At 42.2% G+C, this 22,325-nt stretch overlaps 2 protein-coding genes and 1 non-coding gene across 9 annotated transcripts in view; 1 reads left to right on the forward strand and 2 right to left on the reverse strand.

The window, feature by feature from the left end:
• The window catches only part of GRIA1 (glutamate ionotropic receptor AMPA type subunit 1), a 321,187-nt gene extending 314,492 nt beyond the window's left edge, over positions 1–6,695 (reverse strand). For 3 of the 6 annotated variants that reach the window (XM_073567910.1, XM_073567914.1, XM_073567913.1), the window contains exon 1: positions 6,077–6,695. In XM_073567910.1, the coding sequence (XP_073424011.1) occupies positions 6,077–6,167 (91 nt within the window). In that variant the 5' untranslated portion in view covers positions 6,168–6,695. The remainder of the gene's footprint in view (positions 1–6,076) is intronic. The other 3 variants (XM_073567912.1, XM_073567911.1, XM_073567909.1) reach the window with 1 other exon arrangement.
• The window catches only part of LOC141083567 (uncharacterized), a 122,521-nt gene continuing 104,510 nt past the window's right edge, over positions 4,315–22,325 (forward strand). The window contains exons 1-4 of one of the 2 annotated variants that reach the window (XM_073567915.1): positions 4,315–4,650; positions 9,076–9,116; positions 15,120–15,276; positions 15,391–16,500. In XM_073567915.1, coding sequence (XP_073424016.1) covers positions 15,185–15,276; positions 15,391–16,384 — 1,086 coding nt within the window. In that variant the 5' untranslated portion in view covers positions 4,315–4,650; positions 9,076–9,116; positions 15,120–15,184 and the 3' untranslated portion in view covers positions 16,385–16,500. Of the gene's footprint in view, positions 4,651–9,075; positions 9,117–15,119; positions 15,277–15,390; positions 16,501–22,325 lie in introns of those variants that run through there. The other variant, XR_012230747.1, reaches the window with a different exon arrangement.
• TRNAR-UCU (transfer RNA arginine (anticodon UCU)) lies at positions 19,705–19,790 on the reverse strand. The gene is given in 2 exon segments: positions 19,705–19,740; positions 19,754–19,790. It is a non-coding gene; the product is annotated as a tRNA-Arg (tRNA).

A 22,325-nucleotide genomic window follows, 5' to 3' on the forward strand; every position in this document is an offset into this window, starting at 1 on the left:
ATGCACTATCGATTTGTGAAAAAAGAATAAGCCAAATTACTCTATAAATTGCTCTCACTTTTTTCTTCCATAAAAAATGCCATGTGTAGGCCAGATAGAAAAGAAGACAGCTATGTGGTCTTCCAAAAACAGTGCCACACCTGTTCACTGGTTCGTGGTGGTATTACAGCTCGGCCCCTTTTTAAAGGAGCAGAGTTGCAATATTAGACTCAACCTATATACAGATGTTCTATTGTTATTGTAAGAAAGCGGCCATGTTTATCTAATCTGGGACCAATCCTTTACGCTTTATCAATATCTTAGAATGGATGTGACATTCTTCCATACCTCCTACATTTTTGCACAGTAAATATTTCCTATGAGTCATAAGATCTAGTAACACTGTCATTCTTTCTTGACGCCATGTTACCATGAGAGGCATTAAAGGGGTTATCCCGTCTCATAAAGTGATATCATATGGTTATGAAAAGCCATCATTTTCTAAATGGACCCCCAAGGATCTTGAAAATGAAGGGGTGCAGCACTGCATCCTCTTTACTCTTTTTCCCTTAGAGATCAGCTTGCGGACACGCGTTATGCAGAAAACTGTAGCAATATCTCAGTTAGCGCCCCACCGCACAAGAAGACTACGCCAGTGCTGTGTCCTCTTCATCCTCAGAATTGGTGAGGTTCTCAAAGATGGCTCCCCATCAGTCATAAATTGATGGCATCGCCTCGGTTATCCATCTAATGAATGGATGGCAAATGTTTAGGCAACAATATAATAAATTAATTCCTGTCAATCCTGAAAATAAATGCAGCACTGGTGAAGCACGGCACCCCCTCCACTGTTTTAGCCTGCAGGTCATCACAGAGATGCCCCAGCTGTGCAGAGAACTGTAGTTCAACCATGTATCAGACATAGCTAAACACCAGTACTGTGTCCTCTTCATCTTCAGACTTGGTGAGGTTCTCAAAGACGGATGCCCCACCAGTCATAAATTGATGGTATATACTAAGTCATCCCATCTAAAAAAAGGGATAAGAAATGTTTAGATAATGCCATCCCATAATAATTAAACTCAATCCTAAAAATAAATGCAGCATGGGTGAAGCTTTGCACCCCTCTCTTAGTTTTTGGCTACAGATCATCATTGTACAAATAACTGAAGCATGGTCTGGAGCTCAGTCATGCAGGAGACACCAGTACTGTGTCCCCTTCGTCCTCAGAATTGGTGAGGTTCTCAAAGACGGATCCCCCACCAGTCATAAATTGAAGGAATACACTAGTCCTTCTTAATGAGATGTGAAAACCACTTTAAAGTCCTTCACATTGCCTGTTTCCAAAAACTTTTGAGCCACAATAGTGCTAGGTTTGATACCATTATTGGGAAATTCACGACACGTTGGCACAAAGTGGCTAAATGCAACTTAGTCTGACCACAAATCGCTCCTTCAGGCCTGTACCCGTGCAGAGCTCAGTTGTACAATGAATGTTAAGATCAATCTGATTGATAGGAAAAAATGTGCAGGGGTCAATAATCCATCAATTTTCTCTGTTCACTTTCCGAGAAGCCATATTGTCTTCAATCTCGAAGAGATCCTTAGAATTAACCCAAATGATAAAACAAACTCAAAATCTCACCAAGAACAGAACATTACTACCAGCTGAATGTCGGTACTACCCTCTTTGATCCATACATTAGCGTTAACCCTTCTTGAAATAAGAGGTCAGGTGGAATATTGGCTCAATAACGCCTGGAAAACCCCAAGAAGAAAGACACCTCCATGTTCATTTGGTCATCCGTGGTTACCAATCCCTCCCAAAAAAAAAGAACTTGTCGAGTGGAACAATCGGCATATTTAGTTCGATCTCTTGATGATGCCACCATTATAGATGTTTTCATTTTATAGGACAACGTGATGACCAGGTGAGGATTCAGTTGGAGGAATTAAAGACCACTCATGATGACCATAAGAAATGGCCACGGAGAGTTTTTTGGGGTTGGGCAAACAACACCTGTGAACTTTTTCATAGAAGTGTGAAGACAGCCAAGTGACATTGGTGCTGGTGAGACATCTGCCTGTCTACGGTCATCCCAATGTCCAACGTTCATCATGAATGATGTAAAACTCCTGCCTATATTTCATCACCATAAGGACGTTTCTAAGCTTTTTTTCTAGAAACAAACTTTTACATGCTGAACTGATATGTTCTCACGTCCCAGTTTGGAAAAGTTAAGTCTATGATTTTTCTTTATTGACCACAAACAAGATAAACAGGAAAGTCCAAGATTGTAGAATCCGAAATTTGTTAACTGCTATAAATTACCAATGGCATGGCTTCATTTACCAAAATAGATATTTAGTGCTGAAAAAAATACTATTTTTTTCCTATGTATTCTACCTGCCTTCTATCTATCTATCTATCTATCTATCTATTATCTATCTATCATCTATCTATGTATCTATCTATTCTTCCTACCTTATATCTATCTATCTATCTATCTATCATCCACCCATCCATCTATCTATCTATTATCTATCTATCTATTTATCTATCATTTATATATCTATCTAACAATATATCTATTATCTATCTATTATCTAACTAATTTTTCTCCCTTCTATCTCTATATCTATCAATCTAAAATCCATCTATCTATTATCTATCTATCTATCTATTATCTATCTATCTATTATCTTTCTATCTATATATTATCTATCATCTACCTATATATTATCTATCTATCTATCGATCATCTATTATCTATCTGTCTATCTATCTATTATCTATATATCTATTATCTATCTATCTATCTATCTATCATCTATCTATCTATCTATTATCTATTGATTATATACCTATTATCTATCTATGTATTGATTATTATCTATCTATTTTGTATCTATCTTCCATCTTTCCATATTTACTTTTACCCATTTGCCTTTTTTCACGTCTTCCCAGTTATTCCTTGAATTCTAACACATCGTTGTCATCTAGAACAACACACAATACAATAAACGCCTTTCCACTATTTTCCACCATCCGAAATAAAAAAAGAAGCGAGTCATTTTCTTTTAATATCAATGGCTCCAAACATGAAATAATGCATGAGGCGGTGTGCCACGGGGCATCTGTATGTCTCCTCCGCTCTGGACAGGCTTCTACACTGCAAACACAAATTACTTCCTCCGCCAAACCCCAAGCGTTATAATGTGCTTCATCAACATGTTGCTTGTACACTTAGAATCAAAGCATATAGAAGCTGGGAAAGTGGAGCAGGCGTAGATCTGGGGGGGGGATAATATAGAGCAGAAGTATCCGGCATGGCGGGACGTGACTGGTGGTAATTATGGGCTGTGAACCCTTAGGTCTCCTAGGCTCTAAGTAGGTCACAGTGAAAGATATTGCTTACAATCGGGTTGAATTGTATGTAAAGTAGGGGATTAGTTGGTCGTTGACAAGCCAAGGAAATGACTGGTGGCAGAGTTAATTGGCCGGATGAAGTAGAGCTCAGTTTATCACTTGGCACAGACCCTGGTGATGTCTCGGGTAGTTTTTCTTAGATGGACGTAGACAATTTATGATCTGATTGTAAACAGGAATCACTGCCGATAATGGATAGGTCTATATACTCTATGGATGGTTTTAGGCTGTGTTCATAGCTGAGTTGGAGGCTTTGCTCAAGATTTTGGAAAAAATGGCAAAAAATGAGAAACCATGGTGGAAAGCTGTAGGAACCTATTAGGTTCTTTAGGTCAAGGTTCCCCAACTCCAGTCCTCAAGGCCCACCTACAGGTTATGTTTTCAGGATTTCCTATTGCCCAGATGATAATTGCATCACCTGGACAATACAAGGGAAATCCTGAAAACATGACCTGTTGGTGGGCCTTTAGGACTGGAGTTGGGGAACCTTGCTTTAGGTGAAGTTGGTGCCCTTCCTTCATTTTTCTGTCCCATCCCATAGATTCAAGTCTTCCTAACGACTAGCTTCATAATGGTAGCCAAACCCATATGGGGCAAATATGTTTCTGGATGACTTTACCAACTAAAAGGACAATCCAGTTCCAAAAATATGAAGAAAAAAAACATTTTAATTAGTGATTCCGCCTTGCTACTCTGATGTATAATTTTGGATTTTTTTTTCCGTAGTTTTTTTTATATTTTTAAAAGATTATATCATGGTTATATAAGGGATTTCATGCGCCCTTAGAAGGGGAACTCTCCACTCTCTCCGATATTGCTCACAGGTGGTTGGGAACAAAATCCCCTTGAGGTTGAAAACCGAGCGAGCGTAATGAGCCTGATGCATTGTGACTGGCGGACAGACAAGAAGGCGGTAGTAGGATCGCACCGGAGCCAATGGAAGAGAAAAACACCATAAAATACCGAAACAAAGAAACAAAAGCTTATGCCCAACGCACAAAACAGGAATGAACGTTAATGGTCACCCATCATGGGACATAAGGAACGGGAGAAGACCTCTAGATGAAGACTATGACAACCATAGGTTAACCTCGAAATGCACACAGAGAGGGAGTCTCAGAAGGAACAAGTGAAGTGGTTTATTACGCCATTACAATGCATAACGTAACCACTGGGAGACGCCGCACTGCTGTCTCCCCGGGATCGGGTTCAACTCTGTCAGAAGTGGATCACTATAAGGGGTAGGTGTAAGGATTGCAGGAGGCGTAGACAAGGATAAAGAAGGTCCAGATAACAGGTGGTGGAGGAAGAGACTGTGGAAGTGGCCAAGGCAATGGGGGAATGAGCCCCTACTTAGGGTAGGCCAAGGGAGGTCTCCATGGAGGCAACAAGAGACATCATGTGGACATAATAATGGGATGATTCACAGAGATATGCCCAGCTAATATTGTATACATGGAGAGATAGGGGGATGGATAAAGACATAGATAGATAGATAGATAGAAAGACAGATAGATAGATAGATAGATAGATAATAGATAGATAGATAGATAGATAGATAGATAGATAATAGATAGATAGATAGATAAATGATAGATATATAGATAGATAATAGATGATAGATAATAGATGATAGATAATAGATAGATAGATAGATAGATAGATGATAGTGAAATGATAGATAGATAGATAGATAATAGATAGATAGATAGATAATGGATGATAGATAGTTAGTTAGATAGATAGATAGATAGATAGATAAGTAGATAATAGATGATAGATAGATAGATAATAGATAGATGATAGATAAATGATAGATAGATAGATAATAGATAGATAATAGATGATAGATAGATAGGTAATAGATAGGTGATAGATAATAGATAGATAGATAAGTAGACATATATATTATTATCTCTATATTATTGCATTAGACACATTCTCAGTGCAGACACTAGGACCTGTTACAGGTGCTTCCTCCATGAATGTTCCCCAGCCCTGTAGATGAGGCTCGGCTCCTCCATGAGTTCTTTCCCTTATTTATCATATTACTTTACATTTCCCCCAGGAATAATGGAGGAACCTGACAACTAAGAATAAAGCCGGCCTTCCCCCTTGTTACCCAATAGGTGTGATGATGATGACCCACAATAGACTTCACCTATGTGGCAGGAGGGATGGGATCTGCTCTCACCTGCCCTTTTCCATCCACCCCCCTCCACCACCCCCTTCTCACCTTTCCTCAGCAGCTAATGGGTTAATTGTGCATGCCAAGAGTGGGGGGAGGGAGACCCGGAGTCGTGATTGAGAAGCATCAAATGCCATCATAATGGGTTCTTCATGGGTAACATTTAGTGTCAGGGGAGAGCGAATGTTACTGGGGTGGGAATAGGGGGGTAGGAGAAGAGGGCCAAGTAGATGGGGGCATCATGGGGGCAGCGGAGGTCTGAGCTGCTGTGAGGGAGCAGCAAGTGCTGGACACATCACACAAACTTTGGGCATTGTCATTCGCTTCACATGGCCATATCAATAAGAGAGAGAAATAAAAATAAACAAATAATAAAACTATCGCCACCATCATTGCACTGCATCCTTAACCCCCTAAATGCCAGCCCACTTTCACATTTTATTTTATAAGACGTTTAAAAAAAAAAAGAAGAAACTTACCGATCTGGATAATGTTTGGAAAATTGGGGAAATTGACCCCAAGTACTGCCCCTAGGAAGCTGGTGCAGATAAAGGCAAAGATGTGCTGCATATTTCCTTTTGCATTGGCGGAGAAAAAAGGATCAGCCCTACTTCCCAAGCAAAGATTTTGGATTTTTTGTTGTTGTTGCCCCTGAAGTGTCTTGTAGCCCTGGCCTTCCTTGCCTTCTTCTTATGTCTTGAGAATCCAAGGGTTGGTGCTGATGATGGTGGAGGTGGTGGAGGAGAAGCTGTTGGTGCTGTGGTCAGTTTTGGGTGTCGCTCTCCTTGGTGCTGAATACAAGGCTTGTGTCCCTGGGTCTCCTGTGCCTCCCTGCTACACTCTGCCTCTTCCTTCCTCCATCCAGCTCTTACAATGCTGTCTTAACATCAACTGACAGAAGGATTAACTGAGCACAGAAGGAAAGGGAGAGAGCCCTCCTCATTCACACACAGACACACACATTACTCTCTCCCTCCACACTCCATCATGCTAATGTGCTTTTATTACTGTAGCCAAGCAACTGCCTCACATTCCCCAACCTCTCTCCATCCTCCTGATAGAAGCCAATGTTCTGTGTCTGAGGGTAATCTCTGCCTCCTCCTGTCCCTAACGCACCCCACACCCTCGCCTATAGCGCTCCCTTCGCTCCCCCCTATAGAAAGGAGGGTGCTCTCCTCTGTGACAAAGACACTGGCAAAAAGGGGAAACCTGCAGATGTAGCAGAGCTGACACTGGCAAAAAGGGGAAACCTGCAGATGTAGCAGAGCTGACACTGGCAAAAAGGGGAAACCTGCAGATGTAGCAGAGCTGCATGTGTTACCTATTGTTTCTTTCATGCAAAGGGAATAGGCTATGTTCCCATTTGGCGTATAGGCTGGGGGCATCTCATTCTTTATGCCTTTTGTTTACCATTTAAAAGAAAGGATACAGCAATAATTTATATATTTTTCATATTGTCTTTTTTTATATTTATTATATATGTACTGTATATTATTGCATTTATACACTATATATATATATATATATATATATAAAATAAATATATACATGCATATGTGTTTATTTCTATTATTATTATTCATGTTTGCATTTTTATATTATATATGTATATTACTGCATTTATATAGTCTATTATATATATATGAAAGATAGAAACAATGTACATATATTTGTGTTTATATTTATTATTATTTATTTTTCTTTTTTATATTTATTACTTATTATTATATATACAGTCTATGTTTTATATTTATTTTTTATCTTTTATATTTATAAAATATATGTGTATTTATATTTATTATTATTACTATTATTATTATTATTATTATTTTTGTTTGCATTGTTATATTTACTATATTGTTAACCTTTATTACTTACTATTATATATAGTCTGTATTTATATTTATTTTTATATTTTATATATTATATATACACATATACACTCACTGGCCACTTTATTAGGTACACCATGCTAGTAACGGGTTGGACCCCCTTTTGCCTTCAGAACTGCCTCAATTCTTCGTGGCAGAGATTCAACAAGGTGCTGGAAGCATTCCTCAGAGATTTTGGACCATATTGACATGATGGCATCACACAGTTGGCGCAGATTTGTCGGCTGCACATCCCTGATGCGAATCTCCCGTTCCACCACATCCCAAAGATGCTCTATTGGATTGAGATCTGGTGACTGAGGAGGCCATTTGAGTACAGTAAACTCATTGTCATGTTCAAGAAACCAATCTGAGATGATTCGAGCTTTATGACATGGCGCATTATCCTGCTGAAAGTAGCCATCAGATGTTGGGTACATTGTGGTCATAAAGGGATGGACATGGTCAGCAACAATACTCAGGTAGGCTGTGGCGTTGCAACGATGCTCAATTGGTACCAAGGGGCCCAAAGAGTGCCAAGAAAAAATTCCCCACACCATGACACCACCACCACCAGCCTGAACCGTTGATACAAGGCAGGATGGATCCATGCTTTCATGTTGTTTACGCCAAATTCTGACCCTACCATCCGAATGTCGCAGCAGAAATCGAGACTCATCAGACCAGGCAACGTTTTTCCAATCTTCTACTGTCCAATTTCGATGAGCTTGTGCAAATTGTAGCCTCAGTTTCCTGTTCTTAGCTGAGAGGAGTGGTACCCGGTGTGGTCTTCTGCTGCTGTAGCCCATCTGCCTCAAAGTTCGACGCACTGTGCGTTCAGAGATGCTCTTCTGCCTACCTTGGTTGTAACGGGTGGCAATTTGAGTCACTGTTGCCTTTCTATCAGCTCGAACCAGTATGCCCATTCTCCTCTGACCTCTGGCATCAACAAGGCATTTCCGTCCACAGAACTGCCGCTCACTGGATTTTTTTTCTTTTTCGGACCATTCTCTGTAAACCCTAGAGATGGTTGTGCATGAAAATCCCAGTAGATCAGCAGTTTCTGAAATACTCAGACCAGCCCTTCTAGCACCAACAATCATGCCACGTTCAAAGGCACTCAAATCACCTTTCTTCCCCATACTGATGCTCGGTTTGAACTGCAGGAGATTGTCTTGACCATGTCTACATGCCTAAATGCACTGAGTTGCCGCCATGTGATTGGCTGATTAGAAATTAAGTCTTAACACACAGTTGGACAGGTGTACCTAATAAAGTGGCCAGTGAGTGTATATGTGTGTTTATATTTATTATTATTAGTTTTATTTGTTTACATTTTTATATTTATTATATTATTTATAAATATATACAGTATATATATACATATATATTATATATATAATAAAATAATAATAATACCATAAAGATAAAAAATAAACATATGCTGTATATATATATATATATATATATATATGTATACTGTATATAATACATTGTACTGTTTAGTGCTCCCTTTATTTTTTTAGCAATATATTTTTATATATTACTGTTGTGCTCAAAAGTTTACAAACACTGACATAATTTTTGGTTTCTTGGCTTTTTTTCAGAGAATATGAATGACAACGTGAACATTTTTTCTCCACTCATGGTTAGTGGTGGGGTGAAGCCATTTATTGTTAAACTACTGTGTTTTCTCTTTTAAAATCATAATGACAACCCAAAACATCCAAATGACCCTGATCAAAAGTTTACATACCCCATTTCTTAATACCGTGTATTGCCCCCTCTAACATCAATGACAGCTTGAAGGCTTTTGTGGTAATTGTGGATGAGGGTCTTTATTTTCACAGATGGTAAAGCTGGCCAATCTTTTTGGCAAAAAGCCTCTAGTTCCTGTAAATTCCTAGGCTGTCTAGCATGAACTGCGCGCTTGAGATCTCCCCAGAGTGGCTCAATGATATTGAGGTCAGGAGACTGAGATGGCCACTCCAGAACCTTCACTTTGTTCTACTGTAGCCAATGACAGGTCCATTTGGCCTTGTATCTTGGATCGTTGTCATGTTGGAACGTCCAAGTACGGCCCATGCGCAGCTTCCGGGCTGATGAGTGCAAATTTGCCTCCAGTATTTGCTGACAACATGCTGCAGTCATCTTTCCTTCAACTTTTACCCAGTTTGCTGTGCTTTTCAGTAGGAATGGTGTTCCTTTCATCATAGGCCTTGTTGACGTCTCTCAAAATGTAACGATTATACAGTAGTTGTGGCCAAAAAGTTCAATTTTGGTCTCATCACTCCAAATTACCTTGTTTCAGAAGTTCTGTGCTGTTTTGCGTATTGTAGGCAAGATACTTTGTGGCATTTGCGCAGTAATGGCTTTCTTCTGGCGACTCGACCATGCAGCCTATTCTTCTTCAAGTGCCTCCTTAGTGTGCATCTTGAAACAGACACACCGCCAATTTTCAGAGAGTCCTGTATTTCAGTTGATGTAATTTGTGGGTTTTTCTTTGCATCCTGAGCAATTTTCCTGAGAGTTGTGGTCAACATTTTTGTTGGTCTACCTGACCGTGGTTTTGTTTTTACAGAGCCCCTGATTTTCCATTTGTTAATCACAGTTTGAACGCTGCTGACTGGCATTATCAATTCCTTGGATATCTTTTGGTATCCCTTTCCTGTTTTGTACATTTCAACTACCTTTTTACTTAGATCCGTTTGACAATTCTTTTGCTTTCCCCATGACTGACAATCCAGAAACGCCAGTGGCTGGATGAAAGATGCAAGAGTCTGTCTGGATCCCAGAAACTCAGTCAGCTTTTATGCACACACAACCTACAAAAGACAAAATGGAAAAACCCTGCTATAATTAAATAAGTAAAAAGCAAAAGTGCATTTAAATCATACAGAGTTCTTAGTAATACTGTATTCGATCAAACATAGCATAAAAGCCGTCCCACCATCGACAAGTTGACTCTGTGGTCGGGGCGGTCCTACACTGTCTAGTATTAATAACCTTATCATGTGTCAAAGTTGACATCTGTGTGAATAACGGCAGACAAGGACCGGGTCCCAACCACCGGACACCAGTCAGGGGAAGCCTTTAAATACAATTTCCAGCTCAGGAGAGGGAGGCCACACCCCAGCTTGCACAGAATGCAAAAATACAAAGAAAAAACACAAAAATTGAGCTTGGTTTGAGTTGGTACACATGCAGCATATAAATGCATGTTCACATGGCCAAAAAGCATACAAAACCTACAAAAGACAAAATGAAAAAAACCCTGCTATAATTAAATTTATGTCTGTGATAGCCAAGATGATTGTCTGCAAAATGATGGTAGTCTCATGTTCGAAGATAAGGTCGATGGTGAGATATGAAGCCTGAATGTCAAAAGTTCTAAACATTGTTACCCTTTTGCTCATCAGTGTAAACAGTCCTTAACAAGGTTAATGTAGTATCTTCACCCCTCTTGGTATTCCAGACAGTATCAGCTCAAGCAGTTTGAACGTATTCACCAAACAAGAACTCCGCTGTTCGGCTCCAGCCCATCTTGGATCGCAATGCATGGACTGGCCGTGAGTCACCTGACTGCTTCATACATTTTTGTGAGGATGTCTTTGGGGTATGGACACACACGGCCAGTCCGTACATTGCGATCCGAGATTGGACAGATGATCACGGATGTCTGAAAGATGAAAGAGCTCTCAATGTGTGTCAAAAGGCTAAAAAGGCTGTCTTTTTGGACCCATTATAGCCTATGTAAGCATATACCATGGGGAAAATAAGTATTTGATACATTTTTATCGTAAGTACACTTCAACTGCGAGAGACAGAATCTAAAAATAAAAAGTCAGAAAATAACACTGTATGATTTTTAAATAATTAAATTGCATTTTATTGAATGAAATAAGCATTTGATCACCTACCAACCAGGAACAATTCTGCTCTCACAGACCTGTTAGTTTTTCTGTAAGAAGCCCTCCTACTCTGCACTCATTATCTGTATTAATTTCACCTGTTTGAAGTCGTTACCTGTATAAAAGACACCTGTCTACAGACTCAAATAATCACACTCCAATCTCTCCACCATGGCCAAGACCAAAGAGCTGTCTAAGGACATCAGGGGCAAAATTGTAGACCTGCACAAGGCTGGGATGGGCTACAGGACAATAGGCAAGCAGGTTTATGAGAAGGCAAGAACTGTTAGCACAATTATTAGAAAATGGAAGAAACACAAGTTGACTGTCAATCTTCCTTGGTCTGGGGCTCAACACAAGATCACGTCTCGTGGGGTAAAGATGATTCTGAGAAAGGTCAGGAATCAGCCGAGAACTACATGGGAGCACCTCAACCTCACTCAACACCTTGGCATGAACTAGAATGGAGATTGTGAGTCTGGCCTCTCCTCCAACATCAGTGTCTGACCTCACAAATGCTCTTCTGGGTGAATGGGCAAAAATTCTCACAGACACCGCCATAATATTGTAGAAAACCTTCCAGAAGATTGGAAGCTGTTATAGTTGCAATGTTGCAACTAACATACTAATGTCTATGGAGTTAGTATGGGAGGTCAGATGTGTTTTAGATCATTGCCTTGTTGGAAAAGTGCACATCTAAAAAGGGCATGGAGTGATGGTGTCATCTTCTCTTCCAATAATGAGTAGTGCTATGAATTCATGATATCATCACTGAAATGTAGCTCTCCAACACCAGCAGCATCGCACAGCCCCACATTAGGACATTGACACTACTAGAACTCAATGTAGCCACCATACATTTTTCTATATTCATTTTTTAAATGCATGGTACCTACAGTAAAACATGGTGGTGGCCGTGTCCTTATGTGCGACTGTGTGCACCCCAGGAGTTCGGTTGCCACAGTGACCTTACCTCCCTCCAAGGGGGAGTGATGTCAAGCCTGGAAGCAAGGAAGGGATCTCTCTGTCAGGTAGTTCCAGCATACAACAAAGTTCCTGCTCCAGGCCAGCAGAGGGAGCTCTAAACCCGGCTTGAGGGGAGCTGTTCTCTCTGGTCAGGAGGAGGGAGGAAATTAGTAGGTAGTTGAAGCCTGAACAGGGAAGCGAGAGGACGTGTGGAAGAAGAGGTGGGGACAGGAGCTGTATGGAAGCACACCCCCAGACTTGAGCGCCAGAGACTGGACGTCGGGGTCCGAGGCTGTGTGGGTGCTTAAGGCCCCACAGTAGAATCCGGAGGACAGGAGGCCACAGATCCCCTGTTCCCAACTTAGACTCGACGATACAGCAGTACATGTGAACCAGAGACGCCATTAGGAGCTGTTCATGAAGCAGTCTACAGCTGCCTGTCATGCGAGTGGAGTTTTACCTAATTAACAAACAGAAAAAGGAACTTGAGTGGAGTTCACTACCACAAGTACCTCAGAGAATAGCACTAGAGAGGAGACCTCACAACCCACCTGTATAGAGAGATTCCCAAATTGCTTAGAAGCTGATCGACTCCTGTACCAACTGTAACTTGAGCCCTGGACTGAACCTACAAACCACAGTAAAAGGTAAAAGAAACTACACCCTGCTGTGTTCTTTGAATTCTTTCTGCAACACCTTCTCAGCACTACTACATATCCTGCTAAATACTACATCACCATCTTCCTCAACATTTTTCATCTGCCCTGGGACAAAGCTCCACCTGTGGGGAGCTATACCAACTCTGCTGCATCACCATCAGTCCAAGTGGATCTGCACTGCAGCGCTGGTCACTTCTGATCAGATACCATAGATGGCGTCACGAACACTCATTACAAAAACTCTTTACTTTTCATCCTTTGTAATTATACCCCTTTTATTGGATGCCCAGTGCCATGGACCAGGTCACTGCCCCTTTAAGAAGCGGCCCAGTACCGAGCACCCCACGGCCCTGGCGGGCGCTCCAACTGCGTGCATACTGCTGGTGTCGGGAAGCTAAATTTCATTTATGGTATCATGAATTCACAGATGTAGTGCCTTAGGCCTCTTTCACACATCAGGTTTTCGCCGTCAGGCGCGATCCGGCTCTTTTGACAAAAACCGGATCCGGCGAAATGCAATGCCGGATCCGGTTTCCCCCCCATTGACTTGCATTTGCGCTGGATCGCGCCGGATGGCCATGCGTTTCGTCCGGTTTTCGCCGGATCCTGCAATGTGTCGCAATCCGACGTCTGGAAAGAACGGCTACTGTAATGTTTTTTGTCTCCGGCGAAAAAGCCGGACCTGCCGGATCCGGCGCGTCCGGCTTTTTCACACAATGAAAGTCTATGAGCGCCGCAATACGCCGGAACCGGCGAAAGCCAGATCCGGTGGCCGGATCCGTTTTTTTGGGTCTGAGCATGCTCAGTAGCTCTGCCCACAGCACACATATATAAAAGCATGACAGTGGGACCCTCAGCCACACCCAACATGCCACCCAAGACAGGAACCAGGTGCAGGAGAAGGCAGGAGACCACTGCAGCACCATCAGCACCACCACCACCACAAATGGAGCAGCAAAGGGAGAATGCCAAACAACGGGGAGGGGAGTCCACCAGCAGATGAGAGACGGTAATTATCAAATCCCCCATTCCTCAAAACTAGGGCAATGGAATATCAAGATATTCATTGGCCCTTTGTTTCTCTTTATTCAACAGCCGCCCAAGAGATGCAGCAGCAGCAGCAGCACTGGCAGCACTGGCAGCAGCAGCAGCAGCACCACCCACAGCCATGGAGTCTGGCCAGCAAGAGGACAGCACATCTTCTTCTGGGAGCCCTCCCTCGCATCGTCAGCGTTTGACGGCAAGTTTTTATTTCCAAAATCCATCATCTCTGTAATATATGTCTATTCATTGCCTTTTATTTCAAAACAGGAATCACAAGCTGAAGAGGAGCTCCCAGAAGAAGAAGGAAGGGGTGGACAGATACCTGGAGTGGGCTCACAATTGGTAAGAATTTTTCATCAAACGCAGAAACACAACATCACACTACACACAACACATAGAAAACAATGTACCGCAGACCTCACACAGCAAACAAATATGGCAACATCCAAGCACATAAATTTTTTTCTTTTCTTCTCTAGTCTTCCCAATCTGGTGCTCGGCCAAGAGGTCCTCGCAGTGCCTCCCAGGGTCGTCGACGACAGCAACGCGGCGGTCACCAGCGTGTAAGTATAATATTTAAGTTAAATTTTGGTACACTTTTTATTTCATGTCTTAAAGTGTGGTGACTAATTTTGCTATTTTTCTATTTTACTTTAACAGCCTTCACAGCATGCTCCCGACTCTGACGGTGAGGATGGAGGAATACATGTGGACCACCTCATCGATCTCGTCAGAGAAAGGAAGCCGCTATGGAATATGGCTGACCGCCGCCATGCTGACCTGATTGTTACCCGACGGCTCTGGGAGGAAATCTGTTCGCTCCTTGTGGACTGCTGGGAGGACCTCGATGCTCGGGCCCAGATTAAAGAGCGTAAGTATATATATAGAACCGGTTGCTTGATGTAAACCAGTGTTTCCCGAACTCCAGTCCTCGTGGTCCCCACGGATCATGTGTTCAGGATTTCTATTTACTATGGAAATCCTGAAAACATGACCCCTGGGGACCATGAGGACTGGAGTTTGGGAAACACTGATGTTGTATACTAACCACTTTGTCCTTTCTCGTTTCAGGGGACAGAATTGTGAAGCGGTGGCGGTCTGTGAGGGATCGTTTCAAGAAGGAGTTCAATAAAGAGATGCGGGCGCCGAGTGGATCTGGAGGATGCAGGAGCAAGTACAAGTACACACGAGCCCTGTCGTTCCTCCGGGTTGCAATGGTCACCAGAAGGTAAATATTACACACCACATGTAAAAAAAAAATGTTTAGATGTAACAATTTTTTTTCAGCCAGGGCCATGCCATGTCACTATTTTAATTGTTTTTTTTTCTCTTTATTCCACAGCACGGTGAGCAGCACTCGGGAGCCTGCACGATTGGACCCTTCTGAGGCGATCCCTGAGGAGACCGGCACCGAGGGACACTTCGACCGCCCTGGTACATCTGCACCTTCCCAGCCTTCCCTCACATTCGACCCATCTGTCCCATCCACCAGCACAGGAGCATCGTGGCCGCCTACATTACATGAAGCTGCTGGTGAGGAGATCGCTTTCCCTTTACCCCACCCTTCTGCCCCTGCCACCTCTAGTACACCTGCGGGTACTGGGCGGCAGCGGCAGAGGGGTCAGGAAAAGACTTATGCGCCAGAGTTCTTGCATCTGAATGCATCTTTCCAGAACTGTCTAAAAGTCTTGTCAGAGCAAATCTCTGCAGGCTTTCAGCAGATCAACTCCAGCATTCTGGAGGTGAAGACACTTCTGCAAACCATGCATTCAGAAGCAAGATCTTCGCCAAACCACACCTTTTTCAGGTCTGTTGTGGAGCGCATGGAAACGCTCTCTCCTAGCCAGCAGATGCATGTAATGCATTCGTACCACGGTGCTCTCCAGCACGTTACCTCCCAACCTTCTCCTCCCACCCCAGTAGTTCCTCCACCTGCACCCCCTCCAGCCACTTTCCATCCTCCCCCTCCAATTACATACCAGCCACCTCCCCAGTACCAGCAACCTCCCCAGTACCAGCAACCTCCCCAGTACCAGACATCTCCCCACTTCCAGCAACCTGCCCCGTACCAAACTCCTTCCCCGTACCAAACTCCTTCCCCATACAACTTTCCATCAACATCATCTGCTCCTACAGTCCCTGCCCAACCCTCCACTCCACCACCCACCACCTCTTCTGCCTCCCACATGTCCACCCATTCTGTAGCTTTTTCCACACCTTCACCTCTAACTGTTCCTTCCCCACTACGATCCCAGTCCTCTCTCCACACTCCCAGTGTCGAAGTGTCCCGCAGCCCCTCCAGCAGTATTTCCACCCCACACTACACCAATTTATAATGTGTGTTTTGTAATAAAAATGCCCATTTGGTTGGTTTCAAACCTTTATTAAAAAAGTTTTTTTAACTTTAAAAACAGTTTACAAAAAAAAATAAATTTTAAATAAAAGTTAAATTATCGTTTACACTGGTTGTCTGTCATTTCTTTCTGCGGCGAAATATGTTTAAAAAAAGGTTACATACAGGGTATTAAAAAAGGTAAAAAGGTATTCAAAACCAGGTATATAACTGTGGGTAAATTTTAGCTTTTTGCCACAGTTGTGTTCCTGGTTGTGTTTGAAGCAAAGTATTTCACCTAAAAAGTTGTGTTTATTGTTGGTGATTTCCTAACAATGTACACAACTTTTGTTAAAAGGTGAAATACTTTGCATAAAACACAACCAGGTACACACCTGTGGCCTAAAGGTAAAAATATTAAGACCATGACAAGATAGCCAACTTTGGTTGGCAAAGGTATATACTGTTGGTACAGAAGGTACACAAGTTTGGTTAAGGGCACAAATCTTTCACACTCTGTCATCTTGCCAGTGTATTCTGCCTTGAGGCGACATAAAGTATAGTGCAAAATTGTCCCTCATTACTGAAACCGTCACAGAACTTCTAGTGGTAATGTCATGGTAATCTTGCAAGGTGGTTTCTTCAGAGGTGTCGTCAATGGAAATGGGTTCCTTGCAGATAACAAAATTGTGGAGTACCACGCACGCTTTGATCACCTCGTCCACAGTTTCTGTCTTGAGGTTGATCGCAGTCAATAGGACCCGCCATTTGGCTGTCAGAATACCAAAGGTACATTCAACCATTCTTCTTGCTCTTGTGAGGCGGTAATTAAAAATGCATTTTGTTCTTGACAATCCTCTGCTACCGTACGGTTTCAAAAGGTGTTCTGACAGCTGGAAGGCTTCATCCCCTACACAGACAAATGGGATAGGTGGACCAGATGTTTGCGGCAGCGGTCTAGGTGGTGGGAACTGGAAGGTGTTTCCATACAGTTTACGCCCCATGGCAGACAGTTTGAAAACTTGAGAGTCATTGGAGCGGCCATAGGCCCCAATATCAACAGCAATAAATTTGTATTCCGCGTCAGCGATGGCCATGAGGACAATTGAAAAATATTTCTTGTAATTGAAATATTCCGATCCCGATCCGGCTGGCTTTACAATGCGGATATGTTTCCCGTCCACAGCGCCCAAGCAGTTCGGAAACTGACATATCTGTTGAAACTTTTCTGAAATTTCAATCCACCTCTCTGTTGTGGGCTCTGGTAAAAACTCTTCAGCTAAGGAGTCCCACAGTGCACGGCATGTGTGCTTCACTATTCCAGATATGGTGGAAATCTGTACTGGAAATGCAGTGACGAAAGGGATTCTCCAGTTGCAAGAAATCTGTGGGGAATTAAAAAACAATCAATTAGTTTAAAATAACAGCATTACATACCAAAACTCAGCTATAACACTTGGAGATACAAACTACCACCAACAAGATTGCAGTGAAAGTGTGCTCAGATGAGAGCATATCCAATAAATGTGGCTTACCTTAAAGTCACCATCAGACGCTCTGCGGGTGAAACAGAGAAGCGGCAATAGGTGTCCGCTTTTCTTATGAGGTGTGCAATGCGCTCCACCAAGTAATCAAAATTCTCCATTTTCATCCGAACATATCCAAAAAATTTATCCGGGTTTCGTCTAAGGTCCATGCAGAGTGTAGAATAGACCCCACGCGTCATTCTCTTGGCTGTGATGGGGTGGATCCACAAACGGCGTCTACGATGCCTGATGCGCTGTCTCGCTCTCTCCTTCTCCAGAACAATCACCCTCAAACAATTCGCCTCCGCTGTAAAATCCGCCAAATTCTTCAAAATATTTCCAATCACAACATCCATCTTCACCAGTCACTTGCTCTTCTCTCCAACCTGCACTTTCTCCTCTACAACCTGTCAAAGAAGGGCTGTAGGAACACGCTATATATAGTTTTTCAGTAGCCAATCCCGTTCGGAAGGCCACAAGGGGCCTTTTTAAAAACCGGATCCGGCGTAATCCGTCGAAAAACGGATCGAAAACCGGATGAACCGGATGAGACGGATCCGGTTTTGGGTGTCATGCGCAAGACGGATCCGGCAGAAAACCGGATCCGTCACATCCGGTTTTACAAAACATTTGCCGGATCCGGCGCTCCGGCACGACGCCGGAACGCGCCTGACGGCGAAAACCTGATGTGTGAAAGTAGCCTTATAGTGAAAGAGAAGATGCCTCCATCAGTCCGTTCCCTTGGTACAAGTTCACTTATCCAACATGACAATAATCCCTAATACACATATCTTGCATTTTTGAAGAAGAACAGGGTGAAATTGATTCAGTGGCCAAGTGTCTCCTCATCTGAACTCAACAGAACACCTATGGGGAATTCTGAAGAGACAAGTTGTCATCACTCTCCATCCAGCATCCAGGCTCTAAAAAAGCTCGTTATTGAAGAATGGAAAAATATAAATGTTGCAATATGTTGCCAACTTTTTCATTCCAGGCCTAGAAGACTTGGTGCTGTCCTTAAAAATCATGGAGGACATACATGATACTAGATGCAGTAGTTTTAAATGAGGGGTATACTCATTTGTGCCTCCACTATTTGAGTAAAAATGAAGATTTTGTAATGAAAGTTTCATGTTATGGGTTAAAAAAATGTTCTCTGAAACTCAGCCTTTTGAACACTTTGGAAAATGTTCTTGTGTTCAGTAAGATTAATTAAAATCTTACTTCTTAAAGGGGGTGTACTAATTTATTCTGAACACTGTATATATATATATATATATATATATATATATATATATATATACACACGTGGTCACAATGGTACCCCTCGTTTAATGACGGAAAAACCCAAAATGGTCACTGAAATAACTTGAATCTGACAAAAGTAATAATAAAAAATCTACGAAAATGAACAAATGAAATTCAGACATTGCTTTTCCATCATGCTTTCACAGAATTATAAAAAAATAAATAAAACTCAGGAAATAGTCCTAGACAGAAACATAGAGTTGGAAGGGACCTCCTGGGCCATCTGGTCCAACCCCCTGCTCAAAGCAGGATTCGCTAAATCATCCCAGACAGATATCTGTCCAGCCTCTGTTTGAAGACTTCTATTGAAGGAGAACTCACCACCTCTCGTGTCAGTCTGTTCCACTCATTGATCACTCTAACTGTCAAAATGTTTTTTATGATATCTAATCTTTGTCTCCTCCCATTCAGTTAACATTATTATGAATCCTTTCACTTGTTTTTCATCTTTTCTAGATCATCCGAGACAAAGTATTTATGTCTCCAAATACGGCTCTGGTGGAACTCGAACCCACAACCTTTGAATCACATCGGCTCCCTAGAAGTCCAATGCGCTGTCCATTGCGCCACAGAGCCACAAGCCGATGATGGTGCCCCTGAAAATAATGTGACAAAGGGGACATGTTAAATCGTGGTGGGCCACAAATTAGCATCACAGGTGTCAACAATCTTGGAATCAGTGAGTGGCCTGTATAGAGGGCTACAGATACTCACTGTGCTGTTTGGTGACATGGTGAGTATCACACTCAACATGGACCAGAGGAAGCGAAGGAAAGAGTTGTCTCAGGAGATTAAAAAGAAAATTATAGACAAACATGTTAAAGATAAAAGTTATGAGACCATCTCCAAGCAGCTTGATGTTCTTGTGACTACAGTTGCACATATTATTCAGAAATTTAAGCTCCATTGTGTCATGGTCCAGTCCGGAGTTTATTTTCTGCTGTCTTCACTCCGGACTGGTCATGCGGGAGTTAATCTCCTCAGCCTCATTCTGGAGCTAGCTGGGCTATTTCAGTCTCTCAAAGCCTACTGACCAGTATTAGTGATAGCTCAAGCTTCCAGTTTAGAGCCTCTGACCCTTGTACCTTGGTGTTCCTCCTGCCTTTGACTGATATTCACGTCTATGACCCAGACTGATTTCTGACCCCATCTCTTGGTATTCGTCTCTGCTGTTACGTTCCCTCTCTGGCATCTGACTCCCTGGCTTGTACCCCGACCATGTATTTCGTCTCACGTTTTGGACCCCGTGCTCATGTTCTGGCTTTCTGACTCTCGGCTTGGTATTTTGACTACATGTATTGCTGCTCCTTCTGGTACGTCTGCTCCTGCTAGTTTCTGACTCAGTTCATCTGACTATTCTCTCTCGTTACCTGTGGAACCTGTGCTGTTGCTCAGGGTTGCTGCTCTTAGTGTGTAACCTCTCTTCCCTCACCAGCTCCCCCTGGAGGAGGTTTCACTACACATTGGACTGTAGACAACCTCCGTGGACGTGGCCGCAGGAGGAAAATTGATGACAAATCAAAGAGACGGATAATACGAATGGCAACAAAAGGGCCCAGAAAAACTTCTAAACAGATTAAAGGTGAACTTCAAACTCAAGGAACCTCAGTGTCAGATATCACCATCCATCGTTGTATGAGCCAAAGTGGACTTCATGAGAGACGACCAAGGAGGACACCATTGTTGAAAAAAAATCACAAAAAAGCCAGACTGGAATTTGCCAAACTACATGTTGACAAGCCACAAAGCTTCTGGAAGAATGTCCTATAGACAGATGATACAAAAATGGAACTTTTTGGCAAAGCACATCAGCTCTATGTTCACAGATGGAAAAATGAAGCATATCAAGAAATGAACACTGTCCCTACTGTGAAACATGGAGGAGGCTCTGTTATGTTCTGGGACTGCTTTGCTGCATCTGGTACAAGGAGTCTAGAATCTGTGCAGGGTACAATGAAATCTCAAGGGATTCTAGAGAGAAATGTGCTGCCCAGTGTCAGAAAGCTTGGTCTCAGTCACAGGTCATGGGTCTTGCAACAAGATAATGACCCAAAACACACAGCTAAAAACACCCAAGAATGGCTAAGAGGAAAACATTGGACTATTCTGATGTGGCCTTCTATGAGCCCTGACCTAAATCCTATTGAGCATATTTGGAAAGATTTGAAACATGCTGTCTGGAAAAGGCAACCTTCAAACACGAGACAACTGGAGCAGTTTGCTCTTGAGGAGTGGGCCAAAATACCTGTTGAGAGGTGCAGAAGTCTCACTGATAGTTACAGGAATCATTTGATTGCAGTGCTTGCCTCAGAATGTTGTGCAACAAAATATTAAGGTAAGGGTACCATCATTTCTGTCTAGGCCTATTTCATGTGTTTTATTTTTTTTGTAAATTCTGTGGATGCATGGCTGAAAAGCAACGTCTGACTTTCATTTGTTCAGTTTCATAGATTTTTGATTTATTATTACCTTTGTCAGATTCAAGTTACTTCTGTCACCATTGTGGGTTTTTCTGTCATTAAATGAAGGGTACCAACAATTTTGAGCACGTGTGTGTATTTATATATATAAAGTTTTGTTACAAGGCATATTAGTATTGAGAGTGCCTGTCCTATACGTACACTATATGACTATTGATTCGCGGCTGGGTATAGAGTGCATTACATTTGGCAGTGTGGATGTGTGTGTGATGGATGGCCGTAATCATCCCATTTACTGTACACCGGCAGTGTGTGGATGACTGTGCTGAACGTGTATACCGCCATGTCTGCTTTATTAAGTGCACACGGATATGTTGACAAGTAAAGCTGCTCATCATATTAAAGGGCCCATTGACTTTATAGTTAGAGGTCTGCCTGGTTATGTGCGAGCGATTCATCCCCCCGTTATTTAGAAGAGATTCTTACCAATTTACATCAGTTGTCTTGTTATTTTATTTTTCTTGATGTACTTCCCACAGGAACAGGCATTGATTTCTCTCTCCTTTTATTCTAATGAATGTATTATTTCTCTTTCTATTTTTTTTCACTGTTATGTTACTAGGGGATGTCTCATATCTGATTTGTATTGTCTATGGTTGTGAAAAAAAAAATCCTTATGGTTTGTAAGGTC

Source organism: Dendrobates tinctorius, unplaced genomic scaffold (assembly GCF_039654945.1).
Source record: "Dendrobates tinctorius isolate UK_male_01 unplaced genomic scaffold, ASM3965494v1 ptg000020l, whole genome shotgun sequence".
In the NCBI taxonomy this organism is placed as follows: domain Eukaryota; kingdom Metazoa; phylum Chordata; class Amphibia; order Anura; family Dendrobatidae; genus Dendrobates; species Dendrobates tinctorius.